Source organism: Myotis brandtii, unplaced genomic scaffold (assembly GCF_000412655.1).
Source record: "Myotis brandtii unplaced genomic scaffold, ASM41265v1 scaffold10, whole genome shotgun sequence".
NCBI lineage: Eukaryota > Metazoa > Chordata > Mammalia > Chiroptera > Vespertilionidae > Myotis > Myotis brandtii.
In genome coordinates, this window is record NW_005353325.1 from 2,320,876 (window position 1) to 2,340,719 (window position 19,844).

At 38.6% G+C, this 19,844-nt stretch overlaps 1 protein-coding gene across 1 annotated transcript in view; it reads right to left on the reverse strand.

The window, feature by feature from the left end:
* Positions 1-19,133, reverse strand: part of TXK (TXK tyrosine kinase) — a 41,304-nt gene extending 22,171 nt beyond the window's left edge. Inside the window, exons 1-7 of the mRNA XM_005853143.2 lie at positions 19,063-19,133; positions 17,765-17,867; positions 16,820-17,025; positions 13,714-13,779; positions 7,426-7,480; positions 3,674-3,753; positions 2,629-2,756 (exon numbers count right to left, since the gene is read on the reverse strand). Coding sequence (XP_005853205.1) covers positions 2,629-2,756; positions 3,674-3,753; positions 7,426-7,480; positions 13,714-13,779; positions 16,820-17,025; positions 17,765-17,867; positions 19,063-19,133 — 709 coding nt within the window. The remainder of the gene's footprint in view (positions 1-2,628; positions 2,757-3,673; positions 3,754-7,425; positions 7,481-13,713; positions 13,780-16,819; positions 17,026-17,764; positions 17,868-19,062) is intronic.
* Between the last annotated feature and the right edge of the window lie 711 nt (positions 19,134-19,844).

A 19,844-nucleotide genomic window follows, 5' to 3' on the forward strand; every position in this document is an offset into this window, starting at 1 on the left:
TAACCATTTCCCTATTTTACTTTTTGAGAGTAGTTGTTTTTTTTTTAAATAGCATTGGAGTCCTAGCCAGGTAGCTCAGTTGGTTAGAGCATCATCCCCAATACACCAGGTTTTGGGGTTTGACCCCCAGTCAGGACACATATAAGAATCCCCAGTGACTCTGAAGACCTAATTGAGGTTCGAGCCTTCATCAAGCTGGGTCTCTATAACACGTGGTCCAGATAAACATAAAAAGGAATTTCCTTAAGACCCCAACACTTTCCTCTAACTTAAAAGGTTTTGTCAAATATTTTTATGCTGTGAATTACTACCAGTGGTTTCATGATAGTCTATCTCTCTGATAGGAAGAAGTCTGTCACTGTCTGCATTGCCGTTACTTCTGCTAAGGAGATGGATGGTCATGAGCTCAATTCACCAGAGGTTAAGAAACAGACAAGATAGTCATGGGTTTTGATGCACAACCTCTTCCAAAAGTGGACCCTCCACAATATTCCCCACTGACATGATTTGCCTCTTTCTGGAGGTGATGGCAGGAGTTGTGTGCAGACTCCGGATTTCATAGGTTCAGTGGCTCCAACAGTTTCAAAGATTTATTGGAGTTCAAATCTCAGTTCACACACTAAGTGACTGTGTGACCTTGAGCAAGTTACCTCACAACTCATGCCTCAGTTTCCTCACCTGTAAGATGGAGATAGCAACAGCACCTACCTCATAGGATTGTTCTGAAGGTTCAATAAATAAATATACATAAAAGCATTCAGAACAGGGTCTGGCCCCAAGTAAGTCTGCAATAAATGAGTGCCTTCTGGGTCCCCTGCCTTTCTTCTTATCACCCTTCTTTCTTGTTGCTGTATTTCTTTTCTACTTCTTTTCTCTTTAATAAATAGCAGCCAGCCCGGCCGGCGTGGCTCAGTGGATAGAGCATCAGCCTACAGACTGAAGGGTCCCAGGTTGGATTCCGGCCAAGGGCACATGCCTGGGTTGCAGGCTTGATCCCCAGTGTGGGGTGTGCAGGAGGCAGCCAATCAATGATTCTCTCTCATCATTGATGTTTCTCTCTCTTTCTCCCCCCCTTCCCCTTCCTCTCTGAAATCAATAAAAATATGTTTAAAAAAATAATAATAAAAATAAATAAATAGCAGCCATTGTTTTAAGTTGTCAAGTCCCACTTTTCATTGTTTTTATGGTTTAACCCAGGCTTTTTATTTTAAAAGTTATCTGTATGGTATTTTATATATTGTAAGAATAATTTATGTACATGGTAATAAAAAAATTAAACCTTAAAGCAATTTATAAAGCAGGAAAGAAAAGCTTCCCATATCCAAATCTCCTTCTTCAGAGGTAAACCTTAACAGTTTATAGTTTGTTATAACCTTATCAGTTTAAAAATTATTACCTAAATGTCAAGTTTCTCTATGCACACATATATGTGCAAATGTGTATTTTTTCAAAAATAGGACTACACACTAAATATATTGCTTTGTACTTTTTTTTTTTTTTTTTTTTTTTTTTTTACTAAATAACTTATCACTAACATCTTTTCATGTCGGTACATCCTGATCTACCTCAGTTTTGTTTTGTTTTTAACCTCACCACCAAAACCACTCAGTTTCTTAAAGTTTGTCTTTGAAGGAAGGAGAAAGAGGTGTGTGAAGGAGAAAACTCAAAACTGGTCTCCTGATTCAAAGGGCTACCCTCCCTGGCCCCGCTCAGAAACATCACTTCCTCTCTAATCAAACTCCCTTGACCACCTGGAATATCCATGAGAACTCATCCCATTCCCATAAGTGGATAAAAATGTCCTTGGATTTATTCCTGATATTTAGAACCAGTACAATGGAAAAGTGGCCGCTTTCCAAAAGAGATTTTATTTTGTCAATACAACTTTTCATGAGAAAAATCTAAAATAGTATTGTATGGCAAGAAGTCAAAAAAATATGAAAAGTTACAGTGGGTTCCAAATTCTATAAAACTGAGGTAAGAGGATTCCCCCATGGGCTCCAAGTGGTCTAGCAGAGGTTGATGAGGGCTGAAGGCCAGAGATGTGATTGCAATTGTGGTGGAACTTTCTGGAATCCTACATCTTTCCATAGATGATAGGCTTGTACGAATAGCAATTATTGCAAACAATAGCTGGGGGTGGGGGCTAAATAGGCCTCCAGTATATTTAAGCCAAATTGTAATAAGTGAAAGGCTGCATCCTGTGTAACATCTTCTGTTCTCCAAACAAGAAAGAACAGAGAATGAGAGCAAATTTTCTATTGTAATCTTCTAAAATAGAGAGCAAATTTATGGGACAAGGAAAAGGAGGCCATTGGGACATTGGAAATCCTATTACATTTAGCCCTGCATAAATTTTAAGAACAAATGTATAATGAATGACTCAATAGCCTTTGCTTCTCTGTCATCTATTGCTTTTCTAACTTGGCAGAAATGTAAAAAAATGACCTATCTCTGCTCCCTGACTAGACAACCAAAGAAGCGTCACTGAAGGGAATTGTTCAGAAGCACGTTGTATTTCGAGCTCTTACACATTTTTGCAGGGATATGTGTAAAGTGTCTAAGACCAAAGATGCATTGCCCATCGAGAGCCTGGCTGACTCTCCCAGCCTGAAGTTCCTGACTTACCAGCGGCGTTGTGCTGGTGATACCAAATCAAGTCAGGGATTGACTGAAAGAGGTGCCTTTCAGCCACGTACCACTCTCCAGAGTCATTCTTTTTAATCTGGTAATGTTTGATGGTAGGCTCCATGCTTCTACAATCAATAAAATGTAAATTAGTAAACAAATAAAAGGTCACTTTGGAACTAAGTCAATTCATTAAGCAACAGGGCTCCACCTCTCAAACCCTTAGCCTGGCAACACTACACACCGAAGCGCGGATTGGGTTAAATTAAACAGGTCCCTCCCATCCCAGGAGAATTCCTCAGCTGTCTTATTGGAGCCTTAGAATCAAACATAACCTCAGCCAAAGTCTAGGTGACAACAAGATCTCATAATGGGCACATGAGTATTTATTGACTATCAAGTATGTTATAGGAATGAAGAAATGCACTGTAGGGGTGTGAGGCGATGTGAGACAAAGAAGGGAGGAAAACCAATACCGGGCATATTGATGAGCAGCTCTGCCACGGGCAACTGGAGTTTAATCCTTATTGGAAGCTGAGAGGCTGTGGAACACACCTTGGAATTGTCCCACTAAAGTACAAAGAAGCCGAGGTGCTTATCCACCAGCTCCCGTTCCCCATTGGGGGAGGGTGGCTCCTAGGATGTTAATCCTCAGGCACGTCCGGCCTAGCCACGGGGACCATGCATTCCCTCACCCAGAGAACATCCTTGGCCGAGACACAGGAAGCTTTCTGAGTGCAGGTGAACTCCACAGGTAGACCCAGGATAGACGAGGGATATGAGGAAAGCACCACCAGTTGGGCAACAACTCATCAAGCCTCCTCACTTGATGGTTGAGAAAAGGAGAAGAGAGAACTTAAGTAACACCTCGTGCCATACACAGATCTTGTTAGGGATACAAACTGAACTGGTCTGTCCTAATTTCCAGTCTAGTAATCTCCCTATTCAGGGCTCTCGCTTACATCCTGTAAGTGACAGTGCCTCCCTGAAAAGGGCAGTCCCAGGAGTTGTTATTTCTACAGTGACCAAAGTCACAATGGCTTACCTCCTATCTCTCGTAAACACAGAAATTGTGTAGGATCCCAAATGTCTTGAATCTCGGACAATAAATGCACCTTCTTTGGACTGCAAAACAATTCATTCATTGCACAAGTTTACATTTGTCAGAAAGGAAGACAAACCCACATCTCAGTAATGAAAACCAAAGCCATACTGACTTAGGATAAAAGCCTGAGACTGTGTTTACAAGTACAGGTTTAGAAATAATACCTACAAAATAAAACACATTTAGGACAAAGATTTTTTTGTATATATGAGCATCTTCAAACTTTGCCCCCAGTTTTCCTAAGCAAAATCCTGCATTTGACAACCGTGTATACCACCATTTAGTTATTTTTGGTACATTGATCAGGATGATAGATGGAAACAGCTGATGAGTAGGATGAACAGACAGACAGAGTTGTACTTTGGAAGAAAAGAAAGAAAATGACAGGTGGGGGCAAAGAAGGGAGGGAGAAATGCATCTGAAATTGTTGGGATCAGAGTGGGAACGGAGACCAGAGTTTGTAATAAGGAAGAAAAGGGAATAAATTGGGGGGAGTCGGGAGAGAGGAGCGAGGAGAGCCATTCCAGTTGCTCTGGGTATGGGAGACACAAAAAGGGATACGGCAAGAGGAAAGAACATTATAATAAGTTTGATGTTAGATTATGAATTGCATCTCCACTGACATTTTTGGAAAATCTCAATAAAGCTGCGAATTGCTTTTAAATAATCTTGAATGTTGGGCAGTTTTATTTGATTTTTTTTGTGTGTGTGTGTGTGTGTGTTTGTTATTTTAAAATGCTTCTGCTTTATTGAGGGTGTTTACACTTGTGGAGAGAAAAATATCTCAGAATCTTGTCAAAGCCATGAAAGTTTACACCCGTGAAGTGCTGCCAATAAGTCGCTTGAGAGCTGCACAGCCACAGTATGGCCTGGCCATCAAGGTGACACAGTCCAGAAGGCAGTCTCCTTCTCCTTCCAGATGCTTACCAAGAGACAAGCCCCATTTCCTGCTCAAATTGTCAAACCAAAGAACCTTTTATGGTAAAATCTAGCTCTCTCTCCAAATGAAAGACCTAAATGTGAAATCTTTAAAAACATTTAAAAGAAAACATACAATTCCTTTATTACTTCAGGAGAGAGAGGAATTTCTTATAATAAACAAATAAACAAAAAAGCAGAGATCATAAGAAAAATATTGAGAAATTTGGTATTAACATTTTTAGAAATTCTATATAAGAAAACAGCATAAAGTTTTTTTTTAAGCCAGAAACCAGAAGAATATAGTTGTAACACATAACTGACAAAAGATTGGTATTCAGAATATATTTTTAAAACACACATTAGTCAGTTTAAAAGACAAATATACAGAAAAATGAGCAAAGACTATTAACAGGCATGTAACAGCAGAGAAAGCCCACTGGCCCACAGACACATGAAAAGTTACTCAATCGAGATGTTTATCAAAGAAATGCACATTTCAAAATATATATGAAATTTCTTACTCAATGCCAGGCAGATACCAAATGTTGGCAAGAATGTAGGAAACTAGTTTTCTCATTCCCTGGAAGAGTTTCAACTAGTACAAGTACTTTGAATCATGATTTGATAATATCTAGCAATGTTAAATGTGCACATACCCCTGACCAGACCATTCCATTTCTGGGTAAAATTGAAAGAAACCCCTTCCTTTGCATATCAAATGAAACATACACAGGAGTTCTCTGCAGCACTGTTTGTAATAGTAGGAAATTAGAAACAATTTGAATGTTTATCTCTAGTGAAATGGATATGTTTGGGTAGCCTATATAATAAAAGCCTAATATGCAAATTGACCGAACGGTGGAACGACTGGCAGAATGACCAGTTGCTATGATGTGCACTGACCACCAGGGGGCAGATGCTCAATGCAGGAGCTGCCCCCAGCCCACAGGCCCCAGGCCAGCCAAGGTGTGTGCCAGCCCTCCCCCCACCACCACCACCGATCGCACCACCGATCGCCCCACAGATTGGTCCTGATCACTAGCCAAGCCTAAGGACCCTACCCGTGCACAAATTTCATGCACCAGGTCTCTAGTACTCATATAATGAAATAGTAGACAGTAGTTGAAAGAATGTGTTTGATCTATCTATACCCTTTTGAATAAAATTGAAAATATAATGCTTAATTTAAAAAATCAACACATATGGCCTCCTTTATGTTAAAACACATAAAATAACACTACAGTTTGCTTATTGCACAATCTATGATAAAAATGTAAACATAGGGACAAAATGGGAAGTGTTCTTCTACCGTGATTGCCTCTGGGGAGTGGGGGAGGACAAGAAAGATGAGAGGATGGGCTCAAATGTCTTATTTCATCAGGAAATGTCATGGCCAAATGTGACTGCATGCGGTGATATCTAGGCCGTGTGGGGGTTGTCACATAATTCCCTGTCCTAGTCTCTGTGGGGAGGTCAGACCCTCGCCCTGTCAGGTTTCCTCTCAGATGCAGAACCACACATGCTGAACCTGCACAGCCATGTTACCTGTGATCACCTGTCTCACTGTGGATCTACTTCTGGACTTCCCTCCTCCGGTTCTACTCGCCTCTCATCCATCTTCTTTGTTCATTCTGGACCTACTAAGATCACTTTGAAAGCCAGGAGGACACCACCTTTGTGGCACTCTCCATTTCCTCCTAGCCAGTGAAGCCAGGCCTGGCCTCCAACCTCCATGCCCACTCCCATGAGGTGAGCTCGGTCTGTGTCCCTCATGCTCTCTCTGCCTGTCCCCCAGCTGTTACCTGGACCCTCCCTGTGTCCTGAGCCATTCCTGCATTGGGTTTTTAGTTACAGAACTGATTCTTTCTCACTTATATTTCTAGATTTCCTCAACATCCGACAGCAGTGTGTAATGACACAAATACCTTGTACATACTTTCTAGTTTTGACTCCACATGTACCCACAGTTAATGTTTACCGTCAGTTGGAAATTTAAACTCTATGCCAGTGATGGTGAGCCTATGACACGCGTGTCAGAGGTGACACGCGAACTCATTTTTTTGGTTGATTTTTCTTTGTTAAATGACATTTAAATATATCAAATAAATATCAAAAATATAAATCTTTGTTTTACTATGGTTGCAAATATCAAAAAATTTCTATATGTAACATGGCACCAGAGTTAAGTTAGGGTTTTTCAAAATGCTGACATGTCGAGCTCAAAAGGTTCGCCATCACTGCTCTATGCAGTTTTGTTTTGTTTTAACCTAAATGATCAGTTTTGACCCAGCTTGATATTTTAGCTACCTTACTCTTGCCTTTGTTCCCAAAGATCAAAGAAGGTGCAGCACCGTGTATTTTTTTATTGTGTTTTTAATGAGCCTAAGCTAAGCTAATGAGGATAGGGTGTATATTTGATTGGCACTGAGGCAAAGGTGTTTGGGCCATTCAAATATGGATTGTTCGGTAGAATGCACTTTGGAGTAGATGAGGGAGTTGTAAAATGTTGGTGTTGAAATCATTTCAGGAAAAATGTTTCTAAAGTTATGATGAAAATCAATAAAAACATAATCTGATACAAGGACAACTAGTGTACAACATCAAAAAATGTGTAGAGAAAAAATGTGTATAGAGATGAAATTATAATACTTTAAAACTAAAAAGAACAGGAAGCAATAAAACTTTTTAGATGGGTAAGGTCTTTCTTTACAATGCAGCCCTCATGGAAATTTTGAAAATATTCAGATTTATTCAGGAATAAATTGAATTACCTCTTGTCTCAAAAGACGTTCTGCCTGATTTCTGGTAATGTTTCTATGGTACCACCTGTAAAAGCAATAAAAATAATTTTTAAATTGTATATTTCTTTTTTTTTTTTTTCAGAAAAAAAGAAAACACCCTGCTCCATTTCTGTCTTAAAAACTTACTCCAAAACTGATTTTTAGAATATAGAGTGGGTTTTTAAGTTCACATAAACAATAATGTACTATTATGGGCCAGTTGATTTAGTTTAGTGGAGTTTTATTAGTTGCAAGTTTATTCTATTATCTCACTTCAACTTCCTGGCACACACTTAGTATGTAATTTTGAAAAATTTAACCTCCTAAAAATTTCCATGAAAGATATGTGGTTAAGAAGTCATCATCTTCACCCTGGCCAGTGTGGCTGGGTTGTTGGAGTGTTGTTCCATACACCGAAAGGTCGTGGGTTTGATTCCCATTCAGGTCACATACCCAGGTTGTGGGTTTGATCCCCGGTCAGGGTACAGGGGGCAACTGATCAATGTCTCTCTTTCTCTCTCCCTTTCCCTTCCTCTCTCTCTAAAATCAATAAAAATATATCCTCAGGTGAGAATTTAAAAAATAAAAAAATAAAAAAGAAGTCATCATCTTCAATAAACACTTCATTGAGTTCTGGTAGACAAACCAAAAAAATACTTGTTTCTTTCTTCTCAGGAAGTTCTTATTTGAGTGTTTTTGTATGTGCTATGTTACCTTTCCAAAATTAAAACCCACTCTAACTTAGGTGCCTTTCCCAAGTATGTTACTTTGCAGTAAAGTGAGCAGTTTAGTGAGTGGAACAATCTATATAACCCTGCTCCACACCCCCTCTCCGGGCCCATCTTTCCTCATTCGCTGTTCACTCACTGAGCTTCGCCACTTGGGATTCCTCCCTTCCTCAAATTCTCCAAGTCCTCTTCTGCCCCCTATCTTTCTACTACCTCTCTTCATGAAACATGTCACTATAAGACTTTAGAACAGCGATTTTCAGCCTTTTTCATTTCATGGCACACATAAACTAATCACAAAAATTCTGTAGCACACCAAAATATATATTGTGTATTTTGCCAATCTGACAGAAAAAAAATATATGTAAAATTTTGATTCATTCACACTGGATGACTATTATTGTGTTGGTTGTTGCCCTTTTTTTTTTTTTTTTTTTTTTTGACAATCTAAAGGAAAAAAGGTCAATGCCCCCTGACTAAATAGTCAGTTATTGCATGTTTTAAAAATTCTTGCAGCACACTGGTTGAAAATCGCTGCTTTAGAATACCAAAGTGCACACAGTTGTCATAATTAAATAATATTATAACTTAAACATGAAGTTTTGTATGACAAAACCTAGTCGGTAAGCAAACATGGTACAAGAAAGAAAAAGGAAACAGAACCAAAAAGAGAAAAAGAAAAATGGAAAAACTTTCATTTTAAAACAAGATTTTAAAAAGCACCTAGTTTAATATTACCAGAAATACTATTTTTAAGGACAGTGGAAGGAAGAATGCACATATAGCCCTGCATTGAGTCATAATGGGTGGGCCAGATGGTAGCTAAATGAAACTCATACCTGACTTTGAGGATGGAATCGATCTTATTACATGGACTTCCCCTAACCTCTAGCAGCAGAAAGCTGCCACTAAATCAGGATGGTCAGGTATTAAAAATACTAATGCCCTTAAAAGGAAAACGAGCCATAGATAGTAGGGATGATTAGGGATGATTCTAGATAAAATAATATGACTACTTATCACTAGTGGGAATAAGAGTAACTGTGATGTTCAACTGTGAATATCATTTAGTACTTTTTAATGAATATTCATAGTTTGAAGGGAATTTCAAGGTAAATCTGAGACCTCCTGTTGTAGAAATAGAGACATGGGGAATCGGTTTCAAGGGGCCCCCACTGGCTAAGTTGTGAAACATGGGTGCTAAAAGGAGAATAACAATTATAGCTCAATAAAATACGTTGAATCTGTGAAAAGTAAAGACTGCATAATGGAACTTCAAATAAGAAAAAGTTAAGATAAATTGCATTTTTTCTGAATGTTTTTCACTGGCCATCATATCAGTGTTCATTTTGTTGCTTTGTATTTTATTTATTTATTATAGTGATAAGTAATATAAGTAAGTAGGTTATTTTGTTTAAATGTAAATTAAAAATCTGTGTGTTATGTCATTAGAATGACTTCAAAGTTGTAACCAAAGAGATAATATAAGTAAATAGGTTATTTTGTTTAAATGTAAATTAAAATCTGTGTATGTCATTAGAATGACTTCAAAGTTGTAACCAAAGAGCCAGATACAAATATAGGAAGAATTTAGGATTCTTTAAAATAATGCAAGATTCCACAGCCAATAATGAGATTGGATGAATATAACTTAGGAGGTTGGGGCATGTATTGCAGAATTAAGTCAGATGGCAAAAGTTAGAAGAGTTGTGTTTGTTTTTTTAAATCAGTAAGGCTGTAACTTACACCTAGACGACACTAATTATAAAACTGATACCAAAGGATGTGGGCCTGGGACTTGGGACAGGGCTTCTATTGACATATTTAAAAAATCCAGCATATCCAACTCTGGTTGAGTACAAACATCTTGTGTAGAGGTAAGCCTCAGGTCCCACGCCCCTGTCTTAGATTTCCGATCAGTAAGTAACAGTATTGTGCTCTTGAGTTTTCAACCTTCAAACCCTCTTCAACCTGAGAGGGTAAGTCTGCTTCTCTTTAGTAAGTGACTTTGTAACCCTGAGAAGGTTAAGCAGTCAGTGCAGAGATCATGAGATAAATCAGACTCATATAAAGTTCAGGATAATCAATGTTTGATATTTAACGTCTATAATTTTAAAAGAATCTGGCATATTGGAGTTTTGCCTCCGGTTTAAAATTTATAATTAATCTTTTCTTGATATTTGAAGTTTAAGGGAATTTGACTCATTTTTAAAATATTTGCATGGTTAACAGAACTTGATTTATTAGATTTACCTAGGGTTCGATGAGATTCACATGTGTTTAATTTATTAGATTTACCACATAAGTTTAATTTATTAGATGTCCAGGATCATGGAAGGACTTACAAAGGGCTATGGCAGTTGCAAATTTGTCCTGTCTGGCATGTGAAGGACTAAAAAAAGGAAACTGAATGTATTCAGTTTATTAATTCAGTTAAATGTTTCAGGAAACTTAATTAGCTGAACTTATAAATAGGACTGATTGTTGAAGGACATTTAATATGTTGAGTCTGAAATAAGGTAATTGTTCATATTTTTCATATTTACAAAGAGTATATCATGATTTACAAGTTAAATTTGAAGGCTTACTGAAAACTAGGTTTTTACATTGTATTGTTGATAATTGGATATTAATCTAAAACCAAAATAGCCATAAACATTTCTACTTATAAATGTTCCCCTGAGATGTCAGAGCCCACATTGACACAGCATTCCTTCCCCTGAGGACCCCCTACCACCTTTAGCCTCAAGTCACTTCCTCAGAAAGTCTTCCCCAACCAACATCTAAATTATACCTCCTTCCCCATTGTTTGCTAAATTATACCTCCTTCCCCATTGTTTTCTCCTAGTGTCCCACACTGTTTCTTCCCAACACTACATATTTATTTAAAATTACATATTTATCTATGAATTTGGAGTTGTTTAATATCTATATCCCCATGAAGCTGTAAGTCTCATGAAGCTGGGACTGCTTCTGGGTGTTCCGTGTTGCATCTCCAGTGTCTGAAAAAGCTAACACCTGGTAATGCATAAGTGTACAATAAATAAAGATCGAACAAATAAAGTGATTCAGGGGACTGAAGTAACAATGACATGTATTACGAATGACATGGAGTACGCCTGCAATACTGGGCAAGGTGGTTCAAACTGTCAATGCCTTTCTAGTGATTTTCACAGTTCAAGGAAATAATGATAATTGCTAGAAATTATTGAACATTTACTCTGTACTGTATGGGACAGGTATTATTCCCCAGTTTTCAGATCACTCGGATGTTTAGAGACATTAGGCAGATGCCTGCAGCCAAAGCACTAATCAGTGGTGATACGAGGATTTGAACTCAGATTTCCCCCAATTTCTATGTCCACACTACAGGACTTTGACCTAGGGCAGTAATTCTATACAGTCATTAGAACAGTGCTTGGCACATAGTGAATGGCTGATAATTTTTAGTGATTATTATATCTATATCCTAACAAATCTTTTTTTTAAGAAATAGCAATAAAACTCAAAAGCAGTCTTCCTATAATTGGAGTTATTAAAGAAAGTAACTTTTAAAGACATGTAAATCAAGGCCCAAGAAAATGAGATGGTTATTCTAACCTCAGAGTAGTTTTATTCAAATGATCCAATATCTATAATATAAACAAGTTGTTGAACTGGTCTAAACAGGGGCAGCAATGAGCAAATTCATTGAAAATTTTTAAAAAAGGAAAGGAAGATTGCTGGTTAGTGATTTTCTATTCACTAACCCCCAGACACTGTTAGGTACCTTCATACATGTCTCCTTTAACCTCCTGGAAAAGCCAAATTGGGATTCTGGTTGATAGATAGATAGATAGATAGATAGATAGACAGATAGATAGACATAGATAGATAGATTTTTTAAAAAGCCTTTTTTTTTTCTTAGTGGGAGATTTCCAAACAAAACTTCCCTGACCTGGCTTTCAAAGAGACCTGTTTGTGATTCATAGATACAGAGAACAATTTGATATTTGCCAGATTGGGGGGGTGGTTGGGAGGATGGGCGAAAAAGGTAAAGGGATGAAGAAATACAAATTGGCAGTTACGGAATAGTCACGGGAATGTAAAGTACAGCATAGGGAATATAGTCCATAATATTGTAATAACTATGTGTCGTGTCAGATGGGTACTAGATTTATCAGGGTGATCACTTTGTAAGTTATATAAATGTCTAATCACTGGGTTGTACACCAGAAACTAATATAACAATGTATATCAACTGTAATTGAAAAATATATATATTAAAGAGAAAAAAGCAAGAGGGTACACAAAAACAGACAGAGAGAGAGAGAGAGACCTGTTTGTGTTGGTCAGCTTTAGTGGAGATAGTGGTGACACCCCTATGGGCCATCCGTGAGTAACTGTAGACAGTTGTGGAAATGTTTTCCAGGGAAGGTGGGTTCAGCCACGAAGGGCTTTGTTTTACTGAGTGGAGAATGGAATTTCAGGGGGGGAGCTAAATGACGCAGGTCAAGAGAGGGGAGTGAAGGAAAGGAGAAGAGAGAAGAGACCTTCTAATGGGGCCAAGGAGAGTGACTTGGGAGAGAGATCTAGCTTGAGACATAGCTAATAGAGAAGTCTGGTAAGGTTACGTAGATGTGTCATGTATCCCGTGGTCATCCGTCACCTCTTTCTCCCCTCCAATAAAGTGTACGTTATTCACCAATTCTTTTAAAATTGGATTTGTTTTAGGGAAGGGATATGCTGAGTCTGGCCTCTAGGTGACTTAAATTAGTAGCAAGGCGGACCAAGGGGGTTCTCTCATTCAATTTGTATTTGCTCACTGGTTCTCAGAGAAGCACGGGTCTTAATGCCTCCACTCATTACCTACTGCCACCTGCTGGAAACATATGTTAATTGCAAAACAAGTATCTAAGTGGGGGGAGGGCACTCAAGAGCTCAAATTGATCCTGAAGTTATAAAAGATTAGGACTACTCCCAGCTCTGCTACTCTCTACGTATAAATTAATCTCTCCACCGTAGTTTCTGATCTGCAGAATGAGGGATTAAACAAGTGATTGCTAAGATCTCCTCTATCTTCCAGATCCATATAACAAAAATAGATTTCTAAGCAGGACTCCAGCAAACATGCCAAGAGTTCTTCCAAACTATACTGGCCTTGTTCTCATCTGCAACTATTTCTAAAACATTTCTAAACAGTAGCCAAAATATAGTAACGTGTCTATAAATTAAGTCCAATTTGCCACTCATTGAAAATGTAATGTCCTTTTAAAAATAATTTTCTATTTAGGACACATAGTAAAACAAGTGCAAGACGAGTGTTTGGTTTCATGCTGTCACTGCCAAAACAAAAAAGAATGGCTACACAAACCGAAACAAAAATAAGTTTAAGAAAAAGAAGTTTCTGAATCAACCATTATAAGGATCAAAGACCTCTTGAACTAGAGCTACCGAATGTGTGACTTTCTTTTCCTTTTTCAGACCGAAAACAGTATTTGAGCTTATAACCTGACAAAACGTAGCTGATTTTCATAGATTAACCATAGAGCGTATTTTAGAAGACACTTACTCATAAATTTCTAAATTGGTTAGCTTGTTTTCAGCCACGTAGTTGCTTGGAATAAAGCCTTCATTCCTATAACAAAAGACAAAGCAAAAATGAAAATTTTGCCAAGTTTCTAGCATTATAATGGCAACAATTCTTATAAATGTCAAGGCTGGAAGGGAAGTCAAATTCATTTTACTGATGAAGTTGTTAAAAGAGGAAAACAGGTTTTTCACTTCCACATTTAACTAGAATCTCAAAATAATAAATAGTAAGATTCTGACTTATAATGTGAGTAGTTTAAAGGTGTCTTATGACACCAGAATCTTTTTAGAGAGAAAAGGGGGCATTTACATGACCACAGGGATGTCATAGTAATCAGGTTAACAGCAGCTCAATTACAAAGATACTGTTTGCTGCAGAGCATTCGATAGAGTAGATATTCTAGTTGAGCCACGTCCCTATTACAGCAACCTGATGAAGAAATACTTGAATGTGCCTTTTTTTCACAAGGAGGGGCATTTCTCTAAAACAGATACTAAGCAGGGAAATTGCTAGGACACCAAGCATGTGCGTCTTTCAGTAGACACAGCAAATTGTCTAGAAGGAAGATACACCAATTTACCCGCCCTTCCGGAGGGTGAGGAATTCCATTTTCCTACACCTTCACCTTCAAATTCCATTTGAAATTACAAAAAGATCCCCAAGACATATTATTGGGAAATAAAAGCAACTAATAGAACAATGTATAAAGTGTGATAAGGTTTAGATAAATTAAATCTGCAAACAATACCATATATTTCAATATGTGCATGACAGTGCATTGAAAATGATTTACTAAATGAATAACGGTGCTTATTTTTGAGAACGTTGGCATTATTTATCATGTTTTCATATTATAAAGAACTATATGCACTTATTAACTTTAAAGTTAAATATTAATTGGTTGGTTGGTTGGTTGTTTAGGTCTGAATCATGCCAACAGGCCACCTGCAGGAGTCGCTATTTCCACAGTCTTAAACCCACTGATAACTATTCCCACTGAAATATCTCTATCACATGTTGAGTCTAAACTAAGATTTGGAAAGACAACCAAATAATCAGGAAAATATAAAGAAAGAGGTCATGAGCCCTAACCGGTTTGGCTCAGTGGATAGAGCGTCGGCCTGCGGACTGAAGGGTCCCAGGTTCGATTCCGGTCAAGGGTATGTACCTTGGTTGCGGGCACATCCCCAGTAGGGGGTGTGCAGGAGGCGGCTGATCGATGGTTCTCTCTCATCGATGTTTCTAACTCTCTATCCCTCTCCCTTCCTCTCTGTAAAAAATCAATAAAATATATTTTTTTAAAAAGAAAGAGGGCATGAAATATAAATACTTCTGATATTTATATACTTATAATCTTCAAATCTTGACAAAGATCAGAAATCAATGCCAGCATTCTCTCCCAGAGAGCCCAGAAACTCCTCAGAATCCTTCTCTACCCAGGACTTCAGTCAGGCATTAACCATCTATTGCAACTGACACAGTGAAGTCTGTTGGCATCCCAGGGTCTTTTTTCCCTTGCTTCTTAATTCAGCACCTACTTCCAAAACTAGTCATTTTAGAAATATGAAAATAAGGAAGAGCCTGTTTCTGTTCCTGCCTTAGAGCCTAACAGGAAAAAACAAACAAACACGTCCAATTCCCAGAGAAAGTGTAAATCAGAATAGGAACCTATAGGAATTATTATCCCCACTTTATAAATAAAGACATAAAAACTCATTAAAAATGGAACTAGCTTGTGATCCAGCAATTCCACTTCTGAGCATTTATCTGAAAAACAAAAACAAAAAAACAAACACTAATGTGGACCCCAATTTTCATTGCAGCATTATTTTCAATAGCCAGGACATGAAACCAACCTAAGTATCCATCAATGCAAGAATGAATAGAGAAAATGTGATATGATAGATAGATAGATAGATAGATAGATAGAATGGAATATTATTTGGCCATACTAAAGAATTAAATCTTACCATTTGCAACAATGTAGATGGAACTTTAGGGCATTATGCTAAGTGAAATAAGTCAGAGAAAAAGACAAATACTGTATGACCTCACTTATAGGTGGAATCTAAAAGGTATTTTACATTAAAAATTGAAAGCTCATAGACAAAGAGAACAACTTGGTGGTTGCCAGAGATGGGGGAGTGCCGTGGGGTGGGAACAATTGGTGAAGAGGGTCAAAAGATATAATTTCCAGTGACAAAATAAATGCCCTGGGAATGTAATGTACAGCATAGTGACTATAGTTAATAGTACTGTTTTGCACATTTGAAAGTTACTACAAGACTAAACCTTAAAAGTTCTCATCACAAGAAAAAATATTCTGTAACTATCTATGGTGACAGATGTTAACTAAACTTCTTCTGGTGATTGTTTTAAAATATATACAAATATTCAATCACTAGAGGCCCTCGCAGCTCCGGCTTCGTCAAGAAGGTCATCTGGAAGGTCATCTGGACGGTCATTCCGCTGTTCGGCCATTCGGTTGATTTGCATATTATGCTTTTATTATTATAGATTATGTTGTACACCTGGAACTAATGGAATGTTATATGCCAATTACAGCAAATTTCAAAAAAAGAAAGAAATGAAGTCCGGCTGGTGTGGTTCAGTGGTTGAGTGTTGGCCCATGCACCAAGAGGTCTCTGGTTTGATTCCCAGTCAGGGCACATGCCTGGGTTGCGGGCTCGATCCCCAGTGGGGGGCATGCAGGAGGTAGGAGGCAACCAATCCTTGTTTCTATCTCCCTCTCCCTTCCTCTCTCTCTAAAATCAATTTTTAAAAACATATCTTTTAAAAGAGAAATGGAAACTCAGACAGGGTAAATGACTTGCCCAAAGGACACGATAGTAAGCGGCAGCATTGGGATGTGAAGCCAGGTGTAACTACTTCTGAGAGTCTGCTGAAATCATGGTGCTAGAATGCCCTCATACACATGGGGAGCTGGGGGGACAGGTTTCATTTCACACAGAAGGAAGTTATAAACCCAGAGAAACTGAGCCAGTAAACAGCCCTCTTGATGCTTCAGACGTCTGTAGGGGATAAAAGAGGAGGTATTTGATAAGGACCGAGCCACCAGTCTTACCCCCAACGGTCTCTTGCCTTCCACCAGTGAGTATCATGCTTCTCCAGGATTAGGTACTCCTCTGCTCTCTTTAATGCTAAGTCACAGGGCTCTCTGGGCAGAAAATCATAGAGTGCCATGACTCGGGTCTTCTCTTCAGCAACCTCAGGGGGCGGGAGGGGAGGCAGCGGTTTGCGTTTTGATGGTTGCACACGGCTCCTGTTGGACTGTGAAAACCAAGCAGTGAGTAGCCGTGCCACTGTTTTAACAATCTATACTGATCATGATCTGTATTAATCAAGAAGAGGCATAGAGCATCTTTGCCTGCTGCCTCCCTTCTCCCATCCAGCTGTGCCAGAGCAGAAGCCAGGGTGGGATAAATGTAGGAAATGACCAACTATAAAACAACTTTCGGGTCCAGCAACACACTCATCGTTTGGAAATTTTCAAGATCACACATTCTGTTGCCAGCATTGCATTAATTTTGTTTTGGGTTTTTTTTACATTGGATATTTTTTTCCCTTGATTTCTTCCCCAATAGTTTCACTTTGTCTTATGGATTTTTTCTCTCTTGGAAAAAGAAAAGCAGCCCTTTTCTTTCAGGTGCTGTAAGCTTGTGCTTGGCTTTACCATGCTTCCTAAGAACACTGTTTCTCCCAACACTGGACTGAAAACTAATCCTGGCCTCAAAAGGGCAGTAGCCAGAATACATTTTTTCCCTATTCACTGTCCAGTTTCAAGTTCTTCCAAAATATAGCCGAGCAGGCTATGTTAACTGGTCTTTTTATTTTCTTCTTTCAATTTCTTCTAGAAAATTCATTTACTAAATGTTTATTGAGCCCTTATTATGTGCCAAGCGTGATACTAGGTTCTGGGCATGGTAGCAAACAGTACCTACTGGAGCAGATCCTAAAAACGCAAGCTTCCTCGACCCCCACCCTTACCACCCATCAAGATGATACTCACTTGCTTCTTACTTCTCAATTCACTGAACCACTGTCTGCGAGGCTGAATGTATTTTTCTGAGAGTTCTTCATCATTGCTCAGGCTTATTTGTGTTCTCACTTGCCTGACATTAAAAAAAAAAATAAAAAAATAATCATGTTACACTAGATCAGCGGTTCTCAACCTGGGGGTCGAACGACCCTTTCACAGGGGTCGCCTAAGACCATCGGAAAACACATATATAATTATATATTGTTTTTGTGATTAATCACTATGCTTTAATTATGTTCCATTTGTAACAATGAAATTGGGGGTCACCACAACATGAGGAACTGTATTAAAGGGTCGCGGCATTAGGAAGGTTGAGAACCACTGCACTAGATCATCCCAAAACTAGTACAAAAATCCAGGTCTCTTTCCTGAGGCTTTTTTAATTATGAAGACTATTTCCTTGGGAAAGTTACTATACCTCTCAGAATTTAATTTTTCTTATCTGGAAACTAGAGGTGCTAAAAGCACATAGAGTTGTTATGAAATAAAATTGAGGAAACATGTCACATGCCCAATACAAAGTCTGGTCCATGTTAAAGGCATAAAATTATAAACATGATCATGTAACCCTCTGTATCAGGCACAGCGTTACTCATTTTACATGCATTACCTCATTTGATAGCATCTATTGTTATAAGTAGACATGATATAGTAATTAAGAACATGAGTTCAAATCCCAGCTCTACCATTTCATAGTGTGGCCATGGGTAGGCAATGTAACCTCTCTAAGCCTCAATTTCCTCATCTGTGAAATGGGGATTGTAAAAATCCATAGGTGGCTTTGAGAGTTACTTGAGCTAATAAATGCAAACCTCTTAGCACAATCTGACATATGGAACACTCCCATTAAATGTTAGCTGTGACTGTTTTCATGGTGCTTTGGATTTTATTCTTATACAATCATTTGCTGGACACCAAAGTATAGTTTTGGTGGAGATAGTCAAATGAATAAGACAGAATTCTTGCCAGTAAAATTATACAGTGGAAAACAGACATACAAATAGGACACATGAAATAAATATTAAATAAAGAACCAAACTGCATGCTTTGGAAAGACAATCGAAGGAGCAATTAAACCCAAAAGGATTAAGAAAGGATCACAGAAGGCCTGACATTTGACCTATGGCTTTAAATAACTAGGCATTTAAGAGGGAAAAAAACGGGAGAAGAGTTTCCCAGGATAAGGCAACAGCAGATACAAAGAGACATGGAGACTCGAAACTGAACGCATTCATTTCCAAGTAGTTGGCCTCGGAAACAAGACTTACCGCTTCTGCACGGAACAGCAACAGCAACAACAGAAAATCGACTGGATGGTATTATCTGAAAAGCAGAGCATTCTCAACTGTTAGAAAGCCATGGGTCCATGGTAGCCGATAGATGAGACTGGGGGTGCTATTCCAAAGGAGGAAATCCCCTATCACCGCAGCGGTGATGGGAATTATTATAAAACGTACGCAAAGTCCGACCATGCCCTCCTTCACCAGCGGAAGGAGAAAACCTGCCACGAAAGCAAGTTACTGGCACCCCGACCAATGTGGTTTCCCTTCTCAGGCTCTTCTCGCCAGGTCTGGTTTGTGCAGTTTCCTCCGTCTGCGAATGATGACCACTACGCTCTACCTTATCTTGGTCAGGGCTAATGTCAGTTAGCAAACGCACAAAAGAATGGACTTCCACCACGTTCTCCTAGAGAATCTGCTCACAGTGATTTTGAATTAGGTCATCACATGTCCTTAAAAAATATTTATTATATTTTATATCCTATACTAATAAAAGACAAACATGCAAATTGACCGTACTTTTGCTACACCTTAAGCCACGCCCACCAGCCAATCAGAGCAACTATATGCAAATTAACACAACCAAGATGGCGGCCGGCAGCCACAGAGCTGGAGCGAGCAGGAGGCTTGCTTGCTCCAGTGATGGAGGAAGCCAAGCTTCCCTGCCTGCCATGGCCCGGCTCTGAGCTCCACTGAAAGCAACAAAGTTTCAATTATAGAAGGTAAATAAATCCCAGAATTTTAAAAAAAGAAAAAAAGGAGAGGCTGGG